This window comes from Theobroma cacao, chromosome 8 (genome assembly GCF_053813885.1).
Source record: "Theobroma cacao isolate CCN51 chromosome 8, ASM5381388v1, whole genome shotgun sequence".
Taxonomy (NCBI): Eukaryota; Viridiplantae; Streptophyta; class Magnoliopsida; order Malvales; family Malvaceae; genus Theobroma; species Theobroma cacao.
Window position 1 is genome coordinate 5425955 of NC_142646.1, and position 20429 is coordinate 5446383.

Consider the following 20429-nt stretch of genomic DNA (forward strand, 5'->3'; position numbering starts at 1 on the left):
CCATGATTCCAAAAGAGAAAGATCACATGTCATTACCCACATCTCCCTCAAACATGTCCTCTTCCTCCAAATTGCCATAGCCTAATCATCCCCCTGTTACTTGTTTTCCAAATATTTCATCATTATCAAGTTTTTCCTGATAGGGTTATTATTTGCATCCTCCTTTTCCTACCCATCTCCCTAATTCTCATGTTTAATCATTCCCTCAAGCTTTCAAAATGATTCACAAAGATTTTTAACCCCAACTCCCCCTCTCTCTCCTTCTCTCATTCATATGCCATTCATGTACATCTCTGTATATGCCAATGAGTAGGCTAAAAGATCTACCATGTGAAGCAAAATCTAGGACAACCAATCAACATATCAAAAAGAATTAATGATCATTGACTTTTAGGCAGATAGCATCTCATTGCTTTATTAGTTCATCAATTAGTGATTGTAATCCATCTCTAATTATTCCCTAAACACATCTAGACCTCTTTGCAATTAAGTTTTGATAAATCAAAAGTGTAGTACCTAAATTTCCCAAAATCTATATACAAACCATCCACGCAAAGAATCTTTCTTGTATCTAATGAACAAATGGCGTGTATAGCTCACAAGCTTATTACTATATAATATGTCCATTGATATATTTTTCCACAGTATATTATTTCCGGATTTTATAATAATGGCAGCTGTTTTAATGCTTCCGGCCACAATTCATGAAGAATAGCTTAATTTTGTTTTCGGGTATACCTTTGGCTCTCATTTGCTAAATGGGTTAATGTTTTTAATCAAAATGGAATAACTTTATAGAATTTTCTCTCCTTTTTTCTTTTAATAATAATGTTTGTCCATATATGTATTACCTATATTCGTCCTTCGCTATCATTTGAGATTCTAATACTACAATTCAAAGGAAAAATAATGGAGTTTTGGTTTCTACACTTTCTAGATTGGAGAAAGAGATTAAATTTAAATTGAAAATCATCAATCAGGTCTTTGGAACCTCATAAAATTGCCCTAGATTATACGCAGTTGAACAACTTCGATCCTTATTATATCTTCATGTTAACGGCACCCCTTTGAACTAATAATTTAAGAGAATAATGTAGAATATAAATCAAACCTAAAATCAAATGAAGGACAAGAAAGGAGAATAATAACAATTATTGAAATAATAGGAGCCATTTTTAACTTGTAGTTTATGATTGCGGCAGGTAAGGATTCCTTTAATCTTGCCACCGATTGCTCCGCACCATCTCTCTATAGTTAAAAAGGTGACTCAACAAAAGGATGCATCATGGAAGAGACCCATGATATGGGAATGGGAAAAGAATTATTAATCATATCAATAATATTCGATTTATTAGATATGAAGAAAATATAACCTTATTAATTTTCTTTTTAATTTCTAATTTAGTTGTAAGTTGAATAAGTTAAAATTAAAGCCTGTGTGAAGGGCCAGGCACGGCCCTATGATAAGCAGTTCCCAATAGAAACCAGGTTTAGGACCACTTGCAAATCGATAGAAAAGGACCATGGCGGGTTGCGGGGAGGGTTTAAGGAATACAACAGGCCTTTTATTAACAGCACCGACCTATTTATGTTCTCCGCACTAGACAAGGTACGAGGAAGAAAAGGTTCCTTGTTGCGGTTTCCATGTTTCTTATCATAGATGCTGAAGTTCCCCAAACCAAAATTATTGAAAACAGAAATATTATAAGTACAGAGAGAATTATTCTAAAACCCAAACCGTTAGTTAAGTGGTATAAAAGAAAAATAAATACTTCGTGAGTTCTCTAAATTAAATTGTGTACCATGTAAGTGTTTAATCCCAATAAAGAAGAAGGACAACATATATCTGCGCATATCTGACTGACTCTAATAAGTATTTTGATGGAACGTATGCTAATTAAATTTCTTATTTATTTCTAAAATGAACAAAAAGAAAAAAAAAAAAAGAGAGAGAGAGGGAGAATATGATTACTGCTGCCAAACCCTCTTCACATTTAAATTCAAGTTTCTTCTTCATGGATATCTTCTGCACTTTAATTAAGTTTCTAGTAAGTAATTCTACTCTGCAGGACAAATCCATGAATCAACTGTACCTTCAGCTCTAGAAGAAACGTTGTCTAACCCCTTGTCATGGTGAAAATCTGATGAGGAAGCTGAGAAGTTCAACTTGCAGCTGTTATTAACCCTTTGTGAATTGTGATGATCATTACCATAATTCCCATCTAAAGGCCTCAAATGATCTTGATTCCCATCGTTCAAACCAATCCCATCTCTCCAGTTGCTATCACTCCTTGCACGTGGCCCGTCTGGTGTTACATGACTTTGTAACCCACCGAGGTTTGCATTAACATGACCATGACTCATGCCCAATTCATCAAGGGAAGGCATGGCTGAGCTTCCCTGGGACTTCACACCAAAACCAGGCAAGTTAAGAGAAGGGTGAAGAGTAGGAGGCTGTAAGAAGGACTGGAAAGATAGGACGGGGCTTTGGTTCTGCAAGTTTAACATATTCTGAGGCTGCTTTAGTAGGCTTAAATCCGAAGGGAGTTGATAGTTACTAGAAGTTGGATTGAAAGCATTGGTTGTGGCAGCGATGGAAGTGGGAATGGTGCTATTGCTTGTAGTATTGGTAATATTAGCAGCATCAACTAAAGGATTATTTAACAATGAAGGAGAAGACGAGGATACAAATGGAGTAGGCTGAACCCTTTTAGCTGACGGACGTAGAGGGTAGAGAGAACCTAAAGGTTCCAAATGACTAGACCGCATACCTGAGCCAGAGCCAAAAAGATCGAGCCTACGAGAATATGATGAACCCGAAAATGGTGGTGCAGGGATTCCAGTGAATTCTTGTACCATTGCTCTAAAATTCGTTGTGTCGGTGGTGAGAACTGTAGTGGGTGCTCTCCTTGATGCTCTTGTTCGCTTCTTGGGGTTCTTGACAACACTTGTCTGATCAGATTGTGCCAAAGATCTTGCACCATTGTCATGAGCTGGCCTTGATTGCATCGATGATGAGCTTGGGAATGAACCTTGGTTGAGTCCTTGCGCACCTAACATAGACTGGCTTGATGATGATGAGCCTGGTAGGTTACCGAGGTCAGTGCAGTTGGGCTCAGATCTTAGGCCCCGGGGCCTAACCCCGCCGTCAAGATTTAGCAGTGAATTGTTTGGCTGGGATTGAGAGAAAGGGTTGAGATAGTTTGATGACGGATCAAAGAAAGTGGGTGGATGGTCTTGGTGGTGCGAGACAAGTGACGGGTGTGGATTTGATAAGGGACTAAAGTGGCCTGAAGCGTTCAAAAAAGCTGGGAGTGACTCAGGCCGTGAATCATACTCTTCATCACCACCACTCGAAGATTGCATACTACTACTGTTACCAGAATCCATGGCCAAAAGCTTTGATTGTTTAAACGTGCAACAAGATATATATATATATATATATATATATATATATATATATATGTATATATATAAAGAGTTGAAAAAACCTGCAAAGGCGCCGGGGATGGTGATAGTTGCACAGTTGCAAGGATAGAAACAAAGCAATTATAAAGACACTGCAGAAGGACCGAAGAAATGAATGAAAAGAAAATACATCCTTCTAAAACAGCTTTGAGAAAGTTGCCATATCCTTAAAGCTACCCCTGATGATAACGATCTTCGTTGGAGGCTGCAGTCTCTTTCCTCTTGTCTTTCACCCGGAGAAGAAAACTTTTCTCTAAAAAGAAGAGAGAATATTATACTAGTTTTTCAAACACGACAATCAAAAAGGAAAGTTTTTCTCTTCTTCTCCTTCCTCCCTCTGTGATCACCCCATACGATCTGAATTAGGGTTTCGGGAGCAGGAAAAGAGAAAAAATGAAAGGAGAGGAAAGGTTATTTAAGCTTTTTGCTCTAAAAAGAGAGAGAGAAACTGGGGGGCTCAAACTCAACATATGTTTCCACTAAGAAGATCCTCTCTAGAGAGTGCGGGGTGGGGTCGCCATTGGAGTAGAGAAAGAGTTGCCGGTGGCTGGCAACGGGTCAAACTCAAAGTGAATGAGAAAGAGAGAGGTTGGCTTAATATGTTTATGAATGTGAAAGCAAAGAAAAGGATGTGAGATTAATTTTAAAGTTTATAGCAAAAGATATAATAATTAAAAGAATTATACTGGATGCACAGACTTTGGAAAAAGGAGAAAAATAAATAGATAAAAGGGCGGATAATATACAGTGGCAATATGAAGAGAACAAAACCATTGCCCCCCAGTGCAAGGATCACTATTCAAAATTCTCACTTATGTTCACATTAATTACTTAGTTATTTAAAACCTTTTTCTCCTTTTCTTCGATGATTTATGTGTATATCAAAAAAATCTCTTAACGTTCTAGATTTGAGATTTTAGTCCGTGAGAATCAGTAGAGTATCTTTTCGTATGAACAATTAATTAAATTAAAATATTTAATTAATAGACATTCCTTTTCTTCCTCTTCTTGTATGGTGATTGCGTAGGGCAAAATATAATAAGAAAAATGTTCAGTTTTCGTGAATTTGGTGTACGGAACATACGGTCGTTATGTAACTCAACGCAGGGATGTACAAGGTGCAACAATTTCCATAAGTGTAGTATTATAATTGTATAATATTTATACCATACCTCAGCCTTTGACCAAGTCAGAATTCAGAAACAAAATCTAAGCTATAATTGAGCTACATCAGAGAATCTTTTACCATTTACACCGTCTGAGATTGGTTTTGAGAAAATATCAATGTTCTTTTCATTTCCCTCCTCACCTCTATTTATTTCCAAGGCAAGCATATAACTTTGGATTGGTAAGATATATCCCACTCCTCCTCCCCTTCATTATTATTTAATCTTCTTCTAGTATATATAACATTCAAAGTTTGCTACACAGCTCTTGGTATTTTTTAAACAAATTAATGATATGTATATCTAACTAAATTTTTTTTTAAAAATACAATAAGGTCCTTGTCACCATATCGTACTACATATTTATCTTATTTATCTCTGTGGAATGGGAATTGGCTTGCCCTACCCAACCAAATCTCCTATTAAACCCTAAAGGATCCAAATCGAAGTCTCTTACGTCTTTTATGCCTGCACGGGAATATTAAAATTTTTTGGGTCTCCATCGTTTTGTACCAATATGATTTGCTGCCTTTCTTTCACATCCATCTTTCTTCACAGCCTTGTACAAACACATGTGACTGTTGGACCTTGCTGGGAGACAAGGGTTTTACTAGTAGCTAGTGTTTGTTTATCGTCTGCCAAAATATATTCTCAATTCTCCCACCTATCTTGCCTTTTTTCTTTCCTTTTCCTTTTAACCTCTTCAATTATTTTGTTTGCCCTTTTATAACATGTTGAAAGATCGATATTGTAGCATATAATCTGTCTAGCAAGGACGTATAATGAATGGAGAGCAATCAATGTCTTGGTCCTTTGCATTCAATAGCATGGCGCCTCCTTAAGAGAGAGAAATTTTGAACATGTTTAACAATTCTTAAAAGGGATTTTTTTATTTGATAAAATTGGGTAACAGGCTAATAGCTTTTGATGTTATGTTTAATTTAAGTATGATCTAGACTTTAATGGATCTTTATGATGTATAATCTAATGATTTTCTTTGAAAGAAAGTTTTATTGAATATAAAATATAAATAAATAAAACTAAATAAAGATTAGTGATCTATATATATATATATCGGTGAGATTAAAGAATTAATATGTGTTTATTTCATATCCTATTTTTTTTTATTAATTGATATAATTAAATATAATTTAATAAGACACTTGGTCAATCTTTTAAACCTGTTTATGAAATTTAAAAACTTCATCGAATCATTTATTTTAAAAAAATAATTGCTAAATTCTAAAGTGCATTTGAGCATCAACTGTCATTAATTAGGTTTAATTGCCAAAAAAGAAAAAACAAGAATTGGGTTTCTATTAGGATGTGAGATTTTTGATCTTAGGCTGGCATCCAACTGCCCCCCACACATTTCACAAAATATCTATCTTACACGCAAATGTTGCTCCCCGTGTTTGAAAATTTTTGGCTCACCTAAGCCACAAGAATATTGCCACCAACACGTAGGTACGAGTTCTCTTGAGCTGGCAGGCAGACATTGCTGATTCAGCCAAAATGGAATCTCCCGTTTTCTGGACAGCAAAATCCATTGACATTAAATTAACCAGTAGCAATCTAATTACCATAAGCTTAATCACCTCTGGTGCCCGTAGTCCTGTAGTCGCTTAATAATGCCAAGCATCGCCTCCATTTACGTACCAGAAGATAGCTAGTCGTCCGGCTTTTTTGACCTCTGCTCTTCAAACTAACTCTGGCTTCGCCTCAATTCTTCAACATTATTGATCCTTTCTACGCACATGGCATCCATAATATGTTGCCACTTCCTTTCAAACCTCTACTCGATTCAATTCTGGGTATTGATGCCATTCACATCATAGAAGAAGAGCATATGCAGATACCTGGATATATACATACGCACATTCCTTAGCCAAATTGCAAATGAAAATTTCTTACTGTTAACTTTTTTCTTTTGTCTTTTCTGTTTGCTTAAGTCGGTGGCTGAACCTTCTGAAAGTCGGTGGCTGAACCTTCTGAGAAGCGGATTCAATGTCAAAACGCGTTATATAAAAATGGTTTATTTTTTGTACTGTATAGTACACATATCTTCGCTTATAAGAAGCTACGAAGGTACATCAAGGGGAGAAAACAACTTTTACACTCACACTTTGTTTCTAATCTCTATATTGCCAGTCAATTTGCGGCACTTTTATTTTATTGTCTATAAATAAGCTTTGAGATTACAAATTCTATCCCCATCCTTTAGCTGCTGACACAGCCTTGCATCCGGTTGTGGTATGGATGGCCTGTGCAAGAGCAACGTTTAGGATCATAGAGTTCGCTGCAAAGTACACTGATAATCTGATTCGACCTCCCCATTTAGTCTATGAAGAATTCCCAACTTTGTACTTTTTCTTTTATGTTGATACTTTACTCTGTGGCCTGTAGATTCTGTACAGACGCTGAGACGCCCCCAATGTTGACATTCTTATCTAGTTTAGTGAAGGTGAGTATTATTTCCATATTTTCGTACATACCGATGCTCTGCACAGCTACTTCTTTGGCAAGTTCATTGTTTCCTTTAACTAATTAACCTGGTAAGAACTTTAATAGTATATGGAAGATGGATGACTTGATTGGAAATATTTCACAGCGTACGTAGTTTTTGATATATAGAATGAAGCAAAGGATTTAAGATGTTCAGAGAGAACATTAAATGTAAAACTTGGTGATTAAATTTGGAAATGTTGATGCTTCAAATGCTGGGGATGAATAAAAAATGACAGTGGCGGATATCATGGAAAATCAAACCAGGTCAATGCTCCAGTGCTCCTTTAGTGGAAAGTAAGTCAGAGAAAGATATACCAATGCCAGGATCTTTTTGGTAGAAGAGTAAAATGCTTTGCTTGAATTTTGGTTTTTGTTCATTAACTTTCTGGTGATGCCACTGTTAGTGCATGCCATTCATAAACTACTTTTCATGGACTATGTTATAAGGTTAATTAAATATACACTAGCCACAAAAAACCATGAAATCTTTTTTTTTATTAATGATTAACCCAGATTTTAAGTCGTTTAAAACTCAAATTTACTTATCTCAAAATTTAAGAAAAAGGAAAAAGGGTCGGTTTGGTAATGATTAAGGCAAGGTTATCATTATCCGGCGAGTTTAAAAGAGTTGTTTTATATCTTTGCTAAGCAAAAGAAAAAGCGCCTAATAATGTTCATGAGCCCAGTGGGCCTCGTCTTAATTTACTGCAATTCTTTTCCACATCCTCCCAAGGTGGGCCGTGGGCGCCGACATGAAACCGCCACAAATACGGAAGCCAATCTTCGAAATCATCTTGGATTCTCCAGGGTTTTTTTATCCCCCTCAATTTACCGATGTAGAAATATTTACTTTCAAAACATGCTCCAAGTTATCTTTCTGAGTTTTTGCTGTCACGGTCAGTTTTAGTTGCAATTGCTACCATCTCCTTCATGTCATTTGCTGCTGCATCTAATGATCCAAGTAACTTTTTCTTTACACAAGTAGTATTCTATTTGCCCATAGTTCCATAGTATTACTCTATAAAATCTCTTGCAACTTAGTAGTTGACAAGAATTTACTGCAACGATTGTATATACATTAAATTAATTGATAGCGGGGCTTTTGATGGGGATGGAATAATAAAGACTAAGAAAAACCATGCAGATTTTGTCAAAAATTGATCAGTAATTGTTACTGATATTGCAGTTGTTTCTTTGTTAGAAAACTTCAAGCAATACGTTGCTTCAAGTTATTGGCCTATCATGTGATGTAAAACCATAATATTACCAGTTGTTGTGTCCTATCATGCATGCAATAACTTGTACTTTTTCACCTTTTTGCGACAAGCATGTACCCTTCTTCAATAGGGAAAATTCTCATGTTTTTTCGACATTATTTTGAAGTTTTCCCCAGTTTTGCTATCATTATGGCAAGCTCTTACTGTCAACTCAGTGATTAGATGTGTTTTAATGATATACAACTTACTCCATTTAGACGGAAAACTAGCAGCTATTGTCAAGTTAGTGATTGCAGGCATTTTCCCTTCTATCATTATGATTCTTGACCAAGGGCCTAAAACTACCCTCTTCTTATGTTTGTTAAATTCTGGACTAAATATTTATTAATAAACAGTAGGCTAACCAAGTTTATTAGAGTTACAACATATCTGTAAGTTTGATAAGTTATATATTGTAGTAATACATGCCTATTCAGCTGATTGAAGAAATTCCTTATACAGTTTTATTTTATCTGTTTTATTTTCTGTGATTAGAAAGCACCAAAGTAATGGATCTGATAGAAGTAATTTTGAATTACTTGATGGTCTTTTGTTTGAATATGACACTTAGATGGCATCTGTTTTTTTTTTTTTTTTTTTTTTGTGAAGGGATGACAATTAACTGAGAAGAGATAACCGTTAACAATTGACTTATCCCATATTCCTTTTACTCTTCTGCCTGTATGTGCACTATCTTATGCTGAACTGTAGCTGAAGAAATCTCAAAGGATGACGGACACATGGTTGGTTTGACCCTTTTTGAGTACTAAGTTTATGATTGATGTAAAATATAAGGAGTTGCAACGAAGTAACTTAGTCTTGATTGAGTTGGAAGAGACTGGTTAAATGTGCTTAAATGAGTATAAGAAGGTGCATTTTAGTGGTTTATAGGTAATTGAAGTTTCTAAGAAGTGAAATTACTTCTACTGGTTCCCTGGGGTCGTCATCTTGCAGGTGGATCACTTATGTTGTGAGTGTTTCTATTCAGTGCATTTATTTTATGAATTCTCAGTTTCTTTTATCAGTAATTCACCATATGTCCTGCATATTCCTACTAGTTAATCTTCATCAGTATCACAAAATCACAGATTCAGAGACAGAATGTGGGGTATATCCTTTGAAATATATGTGCTTGGTCAGGAATTTAGAATATCATAAGCTTTGAATCTTATGCGCTAAAACCATCAAATTGTTGGCTTAACGACAGGTTGAGTTCATACTTGTTTTAATTTTCATTCTCCCACTTCAGCCCCTCTTAGTTAGCTGATATAGGCAGTCATTGGCATCTAATCAATTGACATGGCATCTTCAAAAAGTGGCAAGCTCAGAATAGATGGTTGGGATGACAGGTTACTGTCTCTGTCACTTCTCTTAGTTGCACTTTGCGCTATGGCTCCAAAGTCTATACTTGTTAGGTTGCAGTTTTAGTTCTATCTTAATTATTATATTCCTTTCCTGCATTTACATACTCAAAAAGAGAGAAAGAAAATCAATTACTATAATAAAGTTAAAAGGCCCTTTTTTTTTTCTCCATGGCCTATAAGGCTATAACCCTCCTTATTGGATCTGAAATACCTTTAGGGAGCCAGAGCTAACCTAATGTCACGGGCTTATTATGTCATGATTTGAAGATATGGACAGGCTTGTCTTTTCTTGGAACTTAATTTTTTGATCATGAAGTGCTGCCATGGGTTCTGAATTCACATGGCAGCTGCCAGACCATACAATGGATGGAAGAACATTTTCAATGCTTGCCTGGTGGGTAAGGTGCTTGTCAACCAATAGGATTCCCAGGCCAAAAAGCAAGAAACTAAATAGGATCCTTGGTGCATCTTTCACTTTTTTAATCTCCATGTTACTGCAACTAAAACAGAGAGAAGGTTGATGCCTATTGATTATACAATTTGTTTTTTGGTAGGAATTAATGGTACAAATTTGAAGAAGCTTCATTGAAATTTGAATTGATTCTCTACCAATTTTGAACACATATTTTGCTCAGTGATATTTAATTTTTGAATATCTTGGGGTTGAATTTTTAGTTGTTTTGTGTTTGAGGGAGAAAAGGGGGGATGTATTGGAGTAAAAAACTACTTCAAAGATTACCACACTGGCTATAGGCCTCTTTAGGAATAGGTCTATGGATTATGGCATTTTCCTCTTAACCTTAATTTTAGTTAATTTATTTCTTATTTTAAGAATTTTCTTGCCTGTGTATGGTTTTCAATTAAATCTTTGGTGTAGCTAGTCATGCTACCTATATTCCAGAAATTTGTGCGAATTTCTGGCTCATATTCACATGGCCGTTCCTTGTTTTATGATTCGATACAACAAGAGGTATCATAAAGCTTGCATAGCTTCAGTCTTTATCAAGAGGTATTTGGCATTTGCCTATCTAGTCCGGTGAAAAGCCTGATGATTCGATAATGCACCGGAGGTTCCATCCACTGGACCATGTGGCTTCCAAGTTATTATATTCTAGTACGATTATTGGAGATTATCTGCATGTTTTGTGCTACAAGATAATGTTTGTAATTGATTTTTTTAACTGCTATGATCTTCTTAACTAGTGCATACTGGATAGGGAGACGTAAATGCATTGAGGCGAGTGAGAAGGCGCAGAATGTCTTGTTGAAGCTGATCCCAATGTGAAGCAAGTTGAGGGATCAGGTCCTCCATGCTTATAGCTGAAGCTTGGGGTATTCTTCGAAATCTTTGGATCACGTACCACCTTTCTTCTTTACGTAAATCCCACGTGCAACCCTTTCCAAGCCCTTTACGTCTCACTTTCCTCTCGTTAAGCCTTGAGTCTTAAGAGTCTCAAGCCTGTGTCATCCAAAATTTCATGTGCCAAACTTTCCAGAGTATCCGAGTATTAGTACTTTCCACTCCTTTCGAGTCTTGCATTCCAAGCCTACCCAACCCAATGTCACGTACAGTTTCTCCCTTTTCCTTTTGAAGAGTCCAAGTTTCCAGTGGAGATTGAATATTATTCATGGATTTTGACAAAAGAAATTACGTACTCTATTTATTCTGTTGGGCATATCTTTATTTCGTAACATTTGCATGTCTTGCCGATGAGGGACCAAGCCGGCAATACAATATTTTAGATAACCCCTGTGAAAAGCTATGCTAGGAAAAGCTTGATCAAACCCCAACAAAGCAAAGCTCCGATCTCCCTATAGATTACTTATATTATCCTTTGTGGAAGACTGTTTTAGATTGTGGGATATGTGTCCCTGCAGGAACCCCACAATTGGGTTGGCATCAATATTCTGCTTGTAATTTTTCCAGCGAACTTTTGCTTTATCGACCTTCTTTTTTAGGGGTACCAATTGTATAACGCTAACTATTTCTCTGCTGGTAGATTGAAGTTTAGAAAACTTGAGTACCCCATAAGATACAAGATCTGGCTTCTAGTTAGACAGGTCCCTTTTGATTGTTTGCTTAAGATAGTCAAAATTCACATGTGCTTTCTATTTAGATAGCGCCACAAACAAGGCATATCTGTGATTGGTCTAACACCAATCATCGCACACAAGGATGTGAACCCAAGTTTATTCTGGCAAATTCCCCTGCCTTCAATGTATTAAACTAAAGAAAATGCAAAGCATGTGAAACTCGACAAATATGTCAGCTCATTGAGTAGCTTGCCTTAACTCTCTCTCAGGTATCCAATAATCAAGAATTACTTAAAAGGGTCTATATTCATTGTTTGTTTTGATCTTATATTATAAGTATGAAATTGACTAACTAGATAAAACTTTGTCGATTCTTGTTAATTCTAAACCAGAGTCCACTTGCCAAGAATAATATGAGTCTAGTATGTACTATGGATGTCAGTGAAGTCCTATCTCAACAATGTGTTTGAGCATACAACTTAATTACTATCGAATAAATAAATCTTTCTACGGTACTCTTCTCTATCAATCCTAATTCATAAGTGGTAGGCAGGGTTTCTGAATATACAGTGGCAAACGTGGACATTCAAGCTGCCACTAATCCACTCTCCGAGGTCCAAATGGCATGGTCCTTGGTTTTAGAAACCGAAAATTCTTTAACCTGTAATCTTGATTTAGTTTTGTGGTGTATCAATTTGGCCCCTTTTTTCTAAATCTTGAAGATGCAGAGGCCCAACAGAGGATGGAAAGTGCTGTTAGAGATTCTTTTTTCCCCCGTAGAAGGTGTAAACTTTTGACCGCTTTTTTGAGCTTTTAGCGAGAACAGGAAACATGATTCCCTCAGGATTTAGTAAGGACTGCCACTTTTAGAATGTTTCCAGCCCAATATGTCTTTCCATGGGTTAAAGAAGAAGATGAGAGATTGATTCAAAAATTTCTCTCTGCTGTCGGCAAAGTAAAGCATGTGGGTAAACTCGAGAGAATTAATGAGTTGAGAACCAAATAAATGGGACATTTCATCTCAGTCAACACTTTTTAACATGTAATCTAAATCTATCAATGCTTTTTTATGATGTTTCACCAACTTATAAAGTTCCAAAACTCATCTTTAGGCATCCACCAAGATTCGGTGTCTTTGTTCAACTTTCCAAGCTGTTTAATCAAACCCAACAGTGACAACCCCAGCCAGACGATGGCATCTTACTGATAGAGATTAATTGCCATGGCAATAAGCCAAGTTTTGCATTTTTATGTCGTTTTCTCAATAAGTCCCTCAGGATTTTGGATTGTTCTGAATTCCCAATCTCTGAAAGATTGTAACATCATTTTAGTTGTTTCCCACAAGTTTTGCATGTCAGTAGTCTGGTAAAACCAATCATAGTGGAACTTAATGACTGATTTTAGGCTTATTATTGTCCTATCTTTGGACCGCAGTTCATCTCCGTATTGAGTGTACACGAATTCAAGTAGAATTACCTGTCTTCAATCAAAAGAGACATGGAAATAAAGCCTCTCATAATTGATTGATGGTCCACAAAATTTCACGCTGCCGTCTCAAGCTGGTGGGTGTGCTGAGGAAAAATGTGAACTGTATAGAAGCCGGCACCGACTAACATTAAGCAGAAAATAGGTAGGGGTTAGTCCCACAGACGAGTCTTCCTGAATCTTTAGGTTGAATGAATGTTTTAAATACATAGTTGTTCTCACAAAATAAACAACAAGACAAATACCAACAGCTACCAACCCCTCGAATAAAGGAAAAAAGAAAAGAATGGTTAGAACAGAAGAGAAAAAAATATAAATTGGTTCAACAAAAGCATTCAGCTTGGCTTAAATTCATAATTCTATAGGATTTTGGCCGAATACTCCCTTAATTAGCCGTCTTCTGCTCACTCTGTTTTTGACAAATGTTTAATGGCTGAACGGGTTGTTCTTTTGCAATGAATACCCATTATTAACCACCAAATTTTACGCTCCCAGACTAACGAATTCAACAGGTGGCCAGTTTGGCTGGATTAATCAATCCATTTTCCTGATTAATCCGAACCATGCATTGGAATAAAAAACAGCTATGTTGAACTAACAACAAATAATGTACAGGGCAGTGCCTTTTTCTTTAAGGAATATGACCGCTCAATATCTTGTATTTTTCCCCATGCCCTGGTCTAAAGTCTTAATTCTTTTTCATGTACCTAAATTTTATAGGTTACGGCATAAATGGGTTTAGATTAATATTTAATATAAAAAAATTCAAAAAGATTAAAAAAATTAGAAAAAGAAATAGGGGCACTTGCTAGGAAATTGGTTGATCACACTTGTTTAGAACCAAAGCTACCCTCTGTATTATATCTGCATGGGGCCACGGCAATGGATTGTTTGGAATTCTTCCTTTTTATTTCGTCAAATCACAGATAATTTGCATTGTTTTTGATCATGTGGTCATCAGGGATGGAAGAAAATCATTTGCGAAAAATAATTTAGAAATCTTCACGGGCAAAATGCATCCCCCTGTTTATATATCCTATTGGCTTTTTCTTCTTTTAAAAAAAATTGTGTAATCTCTCCTCCCTCTCTCAGTATCCTATAAATATAAAGTTGGTTTCTTGGAAGCCACTCTAGCGGCTTGCGAATTGATATAAATACATCGTCCAGGAGTAAGCCTGTTACATTGAATCCTTCACATTCAAGCCATCTTTGATTATTTTCTCTTTATTATCCTTCTTGTGTTCTTTCAATTGTTTATTCTTATAAGTTTTCAGTTCTTTGATTTATTTTTGTTTTCCTTGTACATGCATAATGGTTATATTAACATTGCTTTGATTCCCTGTTTCTGTTGACAAGTTCTGTAGCTTTAGACTAATTCAATATATCTTCCACAACAATTATCTTCAAGAGGCAACAGTGCCTCCGAAAAAGAGAAGAAAAAGAAATAGCACTGGGCAAAAATGACGAAGTATTCAGTGGAGGAGGAATTGGGCTGTGGTCTTATGGGAGGAATTTTCCAGCGTTGGAGCAACTGGTCGAGAAAATCATCCGTACCTGCACTGCCTGCAAAAGGCATCAACAAACCAGTCACTGATAAGTCTAAGAAGCCTTCAACCGATGATTCCAGGAGGAGACGAACCAGCTCTGTGGACTCTGTCCTTCAGGATTCCTCCAACTTGGCTAAACCTTTACCCAAACAGGACCAGAAACCAACCAGGAAGTCTGACTTGTTGCCACCCCGGAATTCAATTTCAACTTCTCACCAGAGAAAAGACAGTAGAAGAACTTCAGATGCTGCAAGAAGCTCAACATCCTCATCCTCTAGTTCAAGCCAAACAAGAGTGTCACAAACACAGAGCTTGACTAGCGAGCAGCGCAAATTACAGAAAGAATCCAGTGGCAGTTACTCCAAAGAGATTGCCAAGGTATTCACTGCTGATGAACAACAATCAAACAATAGCAAAGCTCTTATTCGAGCTACTTCAAGCAATGTAATGCTAGTAGGCCAATTGGGGAACTTGAGACAGCTTGGAGCTGGGAGTGCTCTAGGGAACAATAGTCCTAATGCAACAATTAAAGCTGAAGATGACTTTTATCAGAATCTTCCAGAGGCTCGCTCCACGACAAAACCACCCAGAAAAAACAGCCCTAGTAAACTTGGTGGTTTTGTTATGGGCAATATTGTAAGGCAGCCTAGTGACGAGTCAAAACTTTTTCATGGTCCTATGAGTAGATTGGATCCCGACGCATTGAAGAATATGGGAAATGAAGCATACAAGCAGGGAAGGTTTGAAGAGGCATTGACTTTATACGAACGAGCAATTTCTCTTGATTCGAAGCAGGCAACATATCGGTGTAATAAGAGCGCTGCCTTGTTAGGATTAGACCGTCTTTTGGAGGCTGTCTTTGAGTGCAAAGAAGCTATTCAGCTTGATCCTACATATTGCAGAGCTCATCGTCGTTTGGCAACAATTTATCTCAGGTAGTATTCTAAAGACTCATATAAAGTTTGCTTTTTTTGATCATCAGGAGGCTATAGAAAGAATATCTGAAATGTGGAAGCAGATTACTGCTTGTAATTGTCTTATATGATTATCCGAATTCTACCATGCAGATTGGGAGAAGCAGAGCAAGCATTATTTCACTACAAGCATGCTGGCAATCACGCAGACTCCACTGAGATCGCTGAAGCTCAGGCTCTAAACCAATGCCTTAAAAGATGCTCTGATGCTCAAAAATTAAATGAATGGAATACTTTACTTAAGGAGACTCAATGTGCTATAACCTCTGGAGTTGACTCTGCACCTCAGGTTAGCGTTCTTTACAGTTTATATAGGTGGATTTTAATGTATGCTGCATGTGGTTGGATAAAATGTTTGCTTATGGTCATTTTTTTGGGACATACAATAGGTCTATGCTCTACAAGCAGAGGCCTTACTGAAGCTCCACAGGCATCAAGAGGCCTATACAGCCTACATGAAAGGACCAAATTTTGCTATTGAATCTTGTATCAACTTCTTTGGCCTGGCTGTTAGTGCTTATCTTTTAATGATCAGAGCATTGGTCTACATGGTTTCTGGCAGGTTAGTAGAAAGAAAACTCTTTTATTCGAGTGTAGATGCCTATATGTCTGAGATTACTTTTCTTAGCAAATTATATCTAAAGCATGTTGTTTCAATCTTGGCAATATGGAAGTTACCAGCATTAAAAAGGCAGGGGTAATCTAGTTCTTCATTCATTCAAAATTTAAACTGTCTTACTTTCTTTCACAAACTTTATAATTTTGCCGACTGATCTCGATGTATCTGTATAAATGAGAATATAATGATTGCTTAATTTTGAAGATAAGGAAAATGAGTTAAAAAGTCTCATAACTGTCTATTTTATAGAAACACATGCATTCACATTATTTTAATTGAAATTAACATTGGACTTGATTGGATGATAATAGGCTAGAAGATGCTGTATCAGCAGCTCAGCATGCAGCTAAACTTGATCCAGGCAACAAGGAAATAAGCCTAGTGGTGAAGAGGACTAGAGCAGTATCGTCAGCTCGATTGAGTGGTAACTTGCTCTTCAAGGCATCAAAGTTCTTAGAGGCTTGCATTGTATACGGTGAAGGACTAGAGCATGATCCATACAATTCAGTTCTGCTGTGCAACAGAGCAGCTTGCAGATCTAAGCTAGGCCAATTTGAAAAGGCTATTGAAGATTGCACAGCTGCTTTTAACGTGCAACCTTCTTACAGCAAGGCAAGGCTAAGGAGGGCTGATTGTAATGCCAAGGTAGATGATTCCCACCTGAAAGTTAAGGCTTTTGCTGGAGCCATAATTGCTTATGAATTTTCTTGACCTATTATTTATTACTGTTTCTTTCATTATCTACAATCAGCTAGAAAGGTGGGAAGCTGCAATTCAGGATTATGAGATGTTGATAAGAGAAACACCTGGAGATGAGGAGGTGGCCCGCGCTCTGTTTGAGGCTCAGGTCCAGATCAAGAAGCAGCGAGGTGAAGACATTAAGGACATGAAGTTTGGCTCAAATTTGGTTATGGTCTCTAGCAACGAGCGTTTCAGGCACTTTGTAACCTCACCTGGTAAGCAGTCATTAGTCAGGCAACAAATTCTGTTATGACAAAAGTTTTTCCAGCAGTTAAATTTCAAAAGGAATGTTTGTAGATACTAGCAAACAGTTTTGCCATTTCCCTTTGAGCTCATTGGTTTGATAATAAAAACAATGAAAACCTTTTATTCAATGACAGGGATGACTGTGGTGCTTTTCTGTAACAAAGCAAAACACAAGCAAGTGCTGCAGCTAATGGAGCAAGTGTGCAAGAGATTCCCATCTGTCAACTTCCTCAAGGTCTCTTTCTTTCCCTTTTTTTTTTATCCAGTAGCAGAGTCTTATCTTCTAGTAGGTGATACAATTACGTTATCAACATCATCATTAAAATATTTAGAATACTACAGTATGTCTTGGTTGACCTTGTCAGGTGGAGGTAGAAGACCATCCGTACTTGGCTAAGTCGGAGGCTGTAACCTCCATTCCAGCTTTCAAAATATACAAAAATGGATCAAGGGTCAAAGAAGTTCCAGGCAATAACCCTGAATTGTTAGAAAGATCAGTCAAATTGTACAGCAGTTGAAGAAAACTAGACAAGATCATAGGGAACGAGTAAAGAGAAGAAGTGAATACGCATGGGAATAGGAAAACTTTGTCACCTTTTCACAAAGAAAGAAAGCAAGTTCAACAGATGAAAAAAAAAAGTAAATAATCGGGCTAATCATGTCTGCTCTATGACTTTGCCTCCATTGCACATTAAGGTGGAAAAGTCGAGAGGGATCAGCCCGGCACCTGAGATTTGAATATGCAGTAGAGAGAGGCATTTCTTTTTCTTTTAATTTTTTCATTTTTAATGCTATAAAAAAAGGACATCAGAGCGTTTTTTTCTTTTTATATTGCATAAATGATGTTCTCATTTAAAGCGAGAGTCCTGGCCCCCTCGATTCAAGCCCCAAGTCAAAGCCAATGGGCTAACCCGAGATAGAAAATATGCATGGTTGGACACAAATTTTAAGCGGTAGGTTCTCAGGCCCAAATTTTGACTTCGCTTGGGTTTCCCATTTTTCCTTTTGAGTTTATTAAGTAGGACAAAATATTTGCTTTGGGTTTTTCAATCATATAGAAAAATTCACCAACGTCATTAAGTCATCTTTCAAGTCTTGCATTGTGTAACGTCAAGCGTTTTTAAAAAATTAAACAAAATATTTTAATTTTATATTTAATAAATAAGATATTTTGAAAAACTTATAAATATAGATATTGCTTTACTTATCAAATTAACTTTTTTTAAAAAATAATAATAATAATTTTGTGATAATTACACAATTTAATTTTGAACGTAATTGATCCATCCTGTAAATTGTGGCTTGGAGGGCCACTCTCACAATCTTATAATATTCAAATAAATATTTAGAAGTTAGAACACAATGTATAGGTCCACACATGGGTATTCAGCAGTAAATAGTGCTCAAAACAATCTAGCTGCTTCTACTAATTGCAAACCTGCAACATGCTATAATCTTTTTGGTTCAATATAATAAGAGTAAATCTCTCAAACCGTGGGTAAAAATAGGGTCCGACCCCAAATCTTGAAAACAATCACCAAGAGTCTTTGCATACTAGAGTAGCTGACATCTTGTCTAATTTACTCCAATACAATTAAATGGGAAAATAAATTTTGAGATTGAAAGTAAAAGTGTCTTTTCTTTTCATGCATTTGGTCAATGTTCAAGAGAAGTAACAGGCGCCATAATTCAATTGAAATTGTTGGATTCCCTTTCTTTTGATTCTTCATGTTTCAAACCTAATAGTAATTGGTAAATGGCAAGTGAGAAAAGATTTCAGGGACATGTACGAGGCATTAGTCAACAACACTCATCGCTCAGCTGCTTCCATGTATGACTAACGACATAATTATAATTGTAATTTACCAACATTATTATTAGGACAAACAACATTCTAGTTTTAATCTTTGTTTTCAGGTTTTTCCCCCCAAATCCCCGGCGACGGACGCTACAAGAAAAAACAGAGAAACAAACATGTTCTAATTACTTTTCAAAAAAAAAAACATGTTCTAATTACAATTAATTTATCACATTTTATAATTAGTGGATCGTTATACAATTCTTTGCTACGATTATAAAGTAGTAGTAAATAGAATTTCAAGTGAAATGCTCTTGTTGGTTAGGAGTAGCTCGATTTGGATCTCAATGGAAGTATATAAATTTGGTAGCCATGGGAAAAGACAGAGCTCTGTTAAGAGGCCAAGTGAATTCCAATTCATTGCCTGCGTTGCGCAGACCTAACCAGCAACCAGTTGAAATAAAAATGTACAGATATGGAATCAAAATAGAAAATATTGCAATAGTTTTTCCTTCGTTGATCTTTTTAACTTTGCCAAATGGGCTGGCTATGAGGTTTCTTGGTAATTTAAACTAAATACCAATAAATTCTTATTCTCTTAAATTATTAACTTTTTCAGTAGTTAAGTTTATATTGAAAAAGGTAAGTAAAGTTGGAATTTTCTTTTTGACCGTCATTAATCTACTAATCAATACAAATACAGGGTAACCAAATGGTAAAACATGACTTTTGGTAATTAATACAAATTTATGCTAGTATTCCTGTTGTCTGCCACCAGTTAGAAGGTGATGAAGCAATTGGATAAACTAGAACAAGATTTTGATCATAAAAACACCTCTGTTTATAGTCAGTCACACCCATGATTTTGGCAACATATGTAGGCCTGTTTTAAGGTTGTATTAAGATCAATTCAGCACTGCTGCAGACTTTGCTGGTTACTCCAGTCTGATATTTGTATCCTGGTGGAAATATCTAAGCGTCCAGATTTCTTCCAGCGCAACCAAACATCTTCTAGAGACAAAAGCTCATGTAAATTCATCAGGGAAAGTTAAATACACACCAGGAAATCTAAAAAACCATGTGTTGTCTGTAGTCAGGAATCAGCATCAGTTCCATATGCTGGTTATAATTGGATACTAACACTAGAATTTGATAACAAAAACTTCTATAGATCTCAGGCAGTTGAGAAAAAACAATCAACAAGCAACTCACAAATCAAAAGG

At 36.4% G+C, this 20429-nt stretch overlaps 2 protein-coding genes across 3 annotated transcripts; one reads left to right on the top strand and one right to left on the bottom strand.

Moving 5' to 3' along the window:
* Window positions 1-1889: 1889 nt before the first annotated feature.
* LOC18592176 (uncharacterized) lies at window positions 1890-3971 on the bottom strand. The gene has a single exon (XM_088809252.1). The coding sequence runs from the start codon at window positions 3388-3390 to the stop codon at window positions 2059-2061; it is 1332 nt and encodes a 443-aa protein (XP_088665378.1). The 5' UTR covers window positions 3391-3971; the 3' UTR covers window positions 1890-2058.
* A 10381-nt stretch (window positions 3972-14352) lies between these two features.
* On the top strand, window positions 14353-18248 carry LOC18592177 (TPR repeat-containing thioredoxin TTL1). 2 transcript variants are annotated; one of them, XM_007018741.3, is made up of 8 exons: window positions 14353-14450; window positions 14638-15763; window positions 15896-16091; window positions 16192-16364; window positions 16733-17066; window positions 17173-17377; window positions 17543-17643; window positions 17774-18248. In XM_007018741.3, the coding sequence occupies exons 2-8, from the start codon at window positions 14742-14744 to the stop codon at window positions 17924-17926; spliced, it is 2184 nt and encodes a 727-aa protein (XP_007018803.2). In that variant the 5' UTR covers window positions 14353-14450; window positions 14638-14741; the 3' UTR covers window positions 17927-18248. The 2 variants fall into 2 exon arrangements, with proteins under 2 accessions (XP_007018803.2, XP_017980788.1); XM_018125299.2 differs by having other exon boundaries at window positions 14421-15763.
* Window positions 18249-20429: the final 2181 nt, after the last annotated feature.

Coding starts and splice junctions, on each gene's coding strand:
- LOC18592176 (XM_088809252.1), bottom strand. CDS start 3,390: ATGGATTCTGGTAACAGTAGTAGTATGCAATCTTCGAGTGGTGGTGAT.
- LOC18592177 (XM_007018741.3), top strand. CDS start 14,742: ATGACGAAGTATTCAGTGGAGGAGGAATTGGGCTGTGGTCTTATGGGA. Junction 15,764..15,895: donor TTGGCAACAATTTATCTCAG/GTAGTATTCTAA, acceptor TCTACCATGCAG/ATTGGGAGAAGCAGAGCAAG. Junction 17,644..17,773: donor CATCTGTCAACTTCCTCAAG/GTCTCTTTCTTT, acceptor TGACCTTGTCAG/GTGGAGGTAGAAGACCATCC.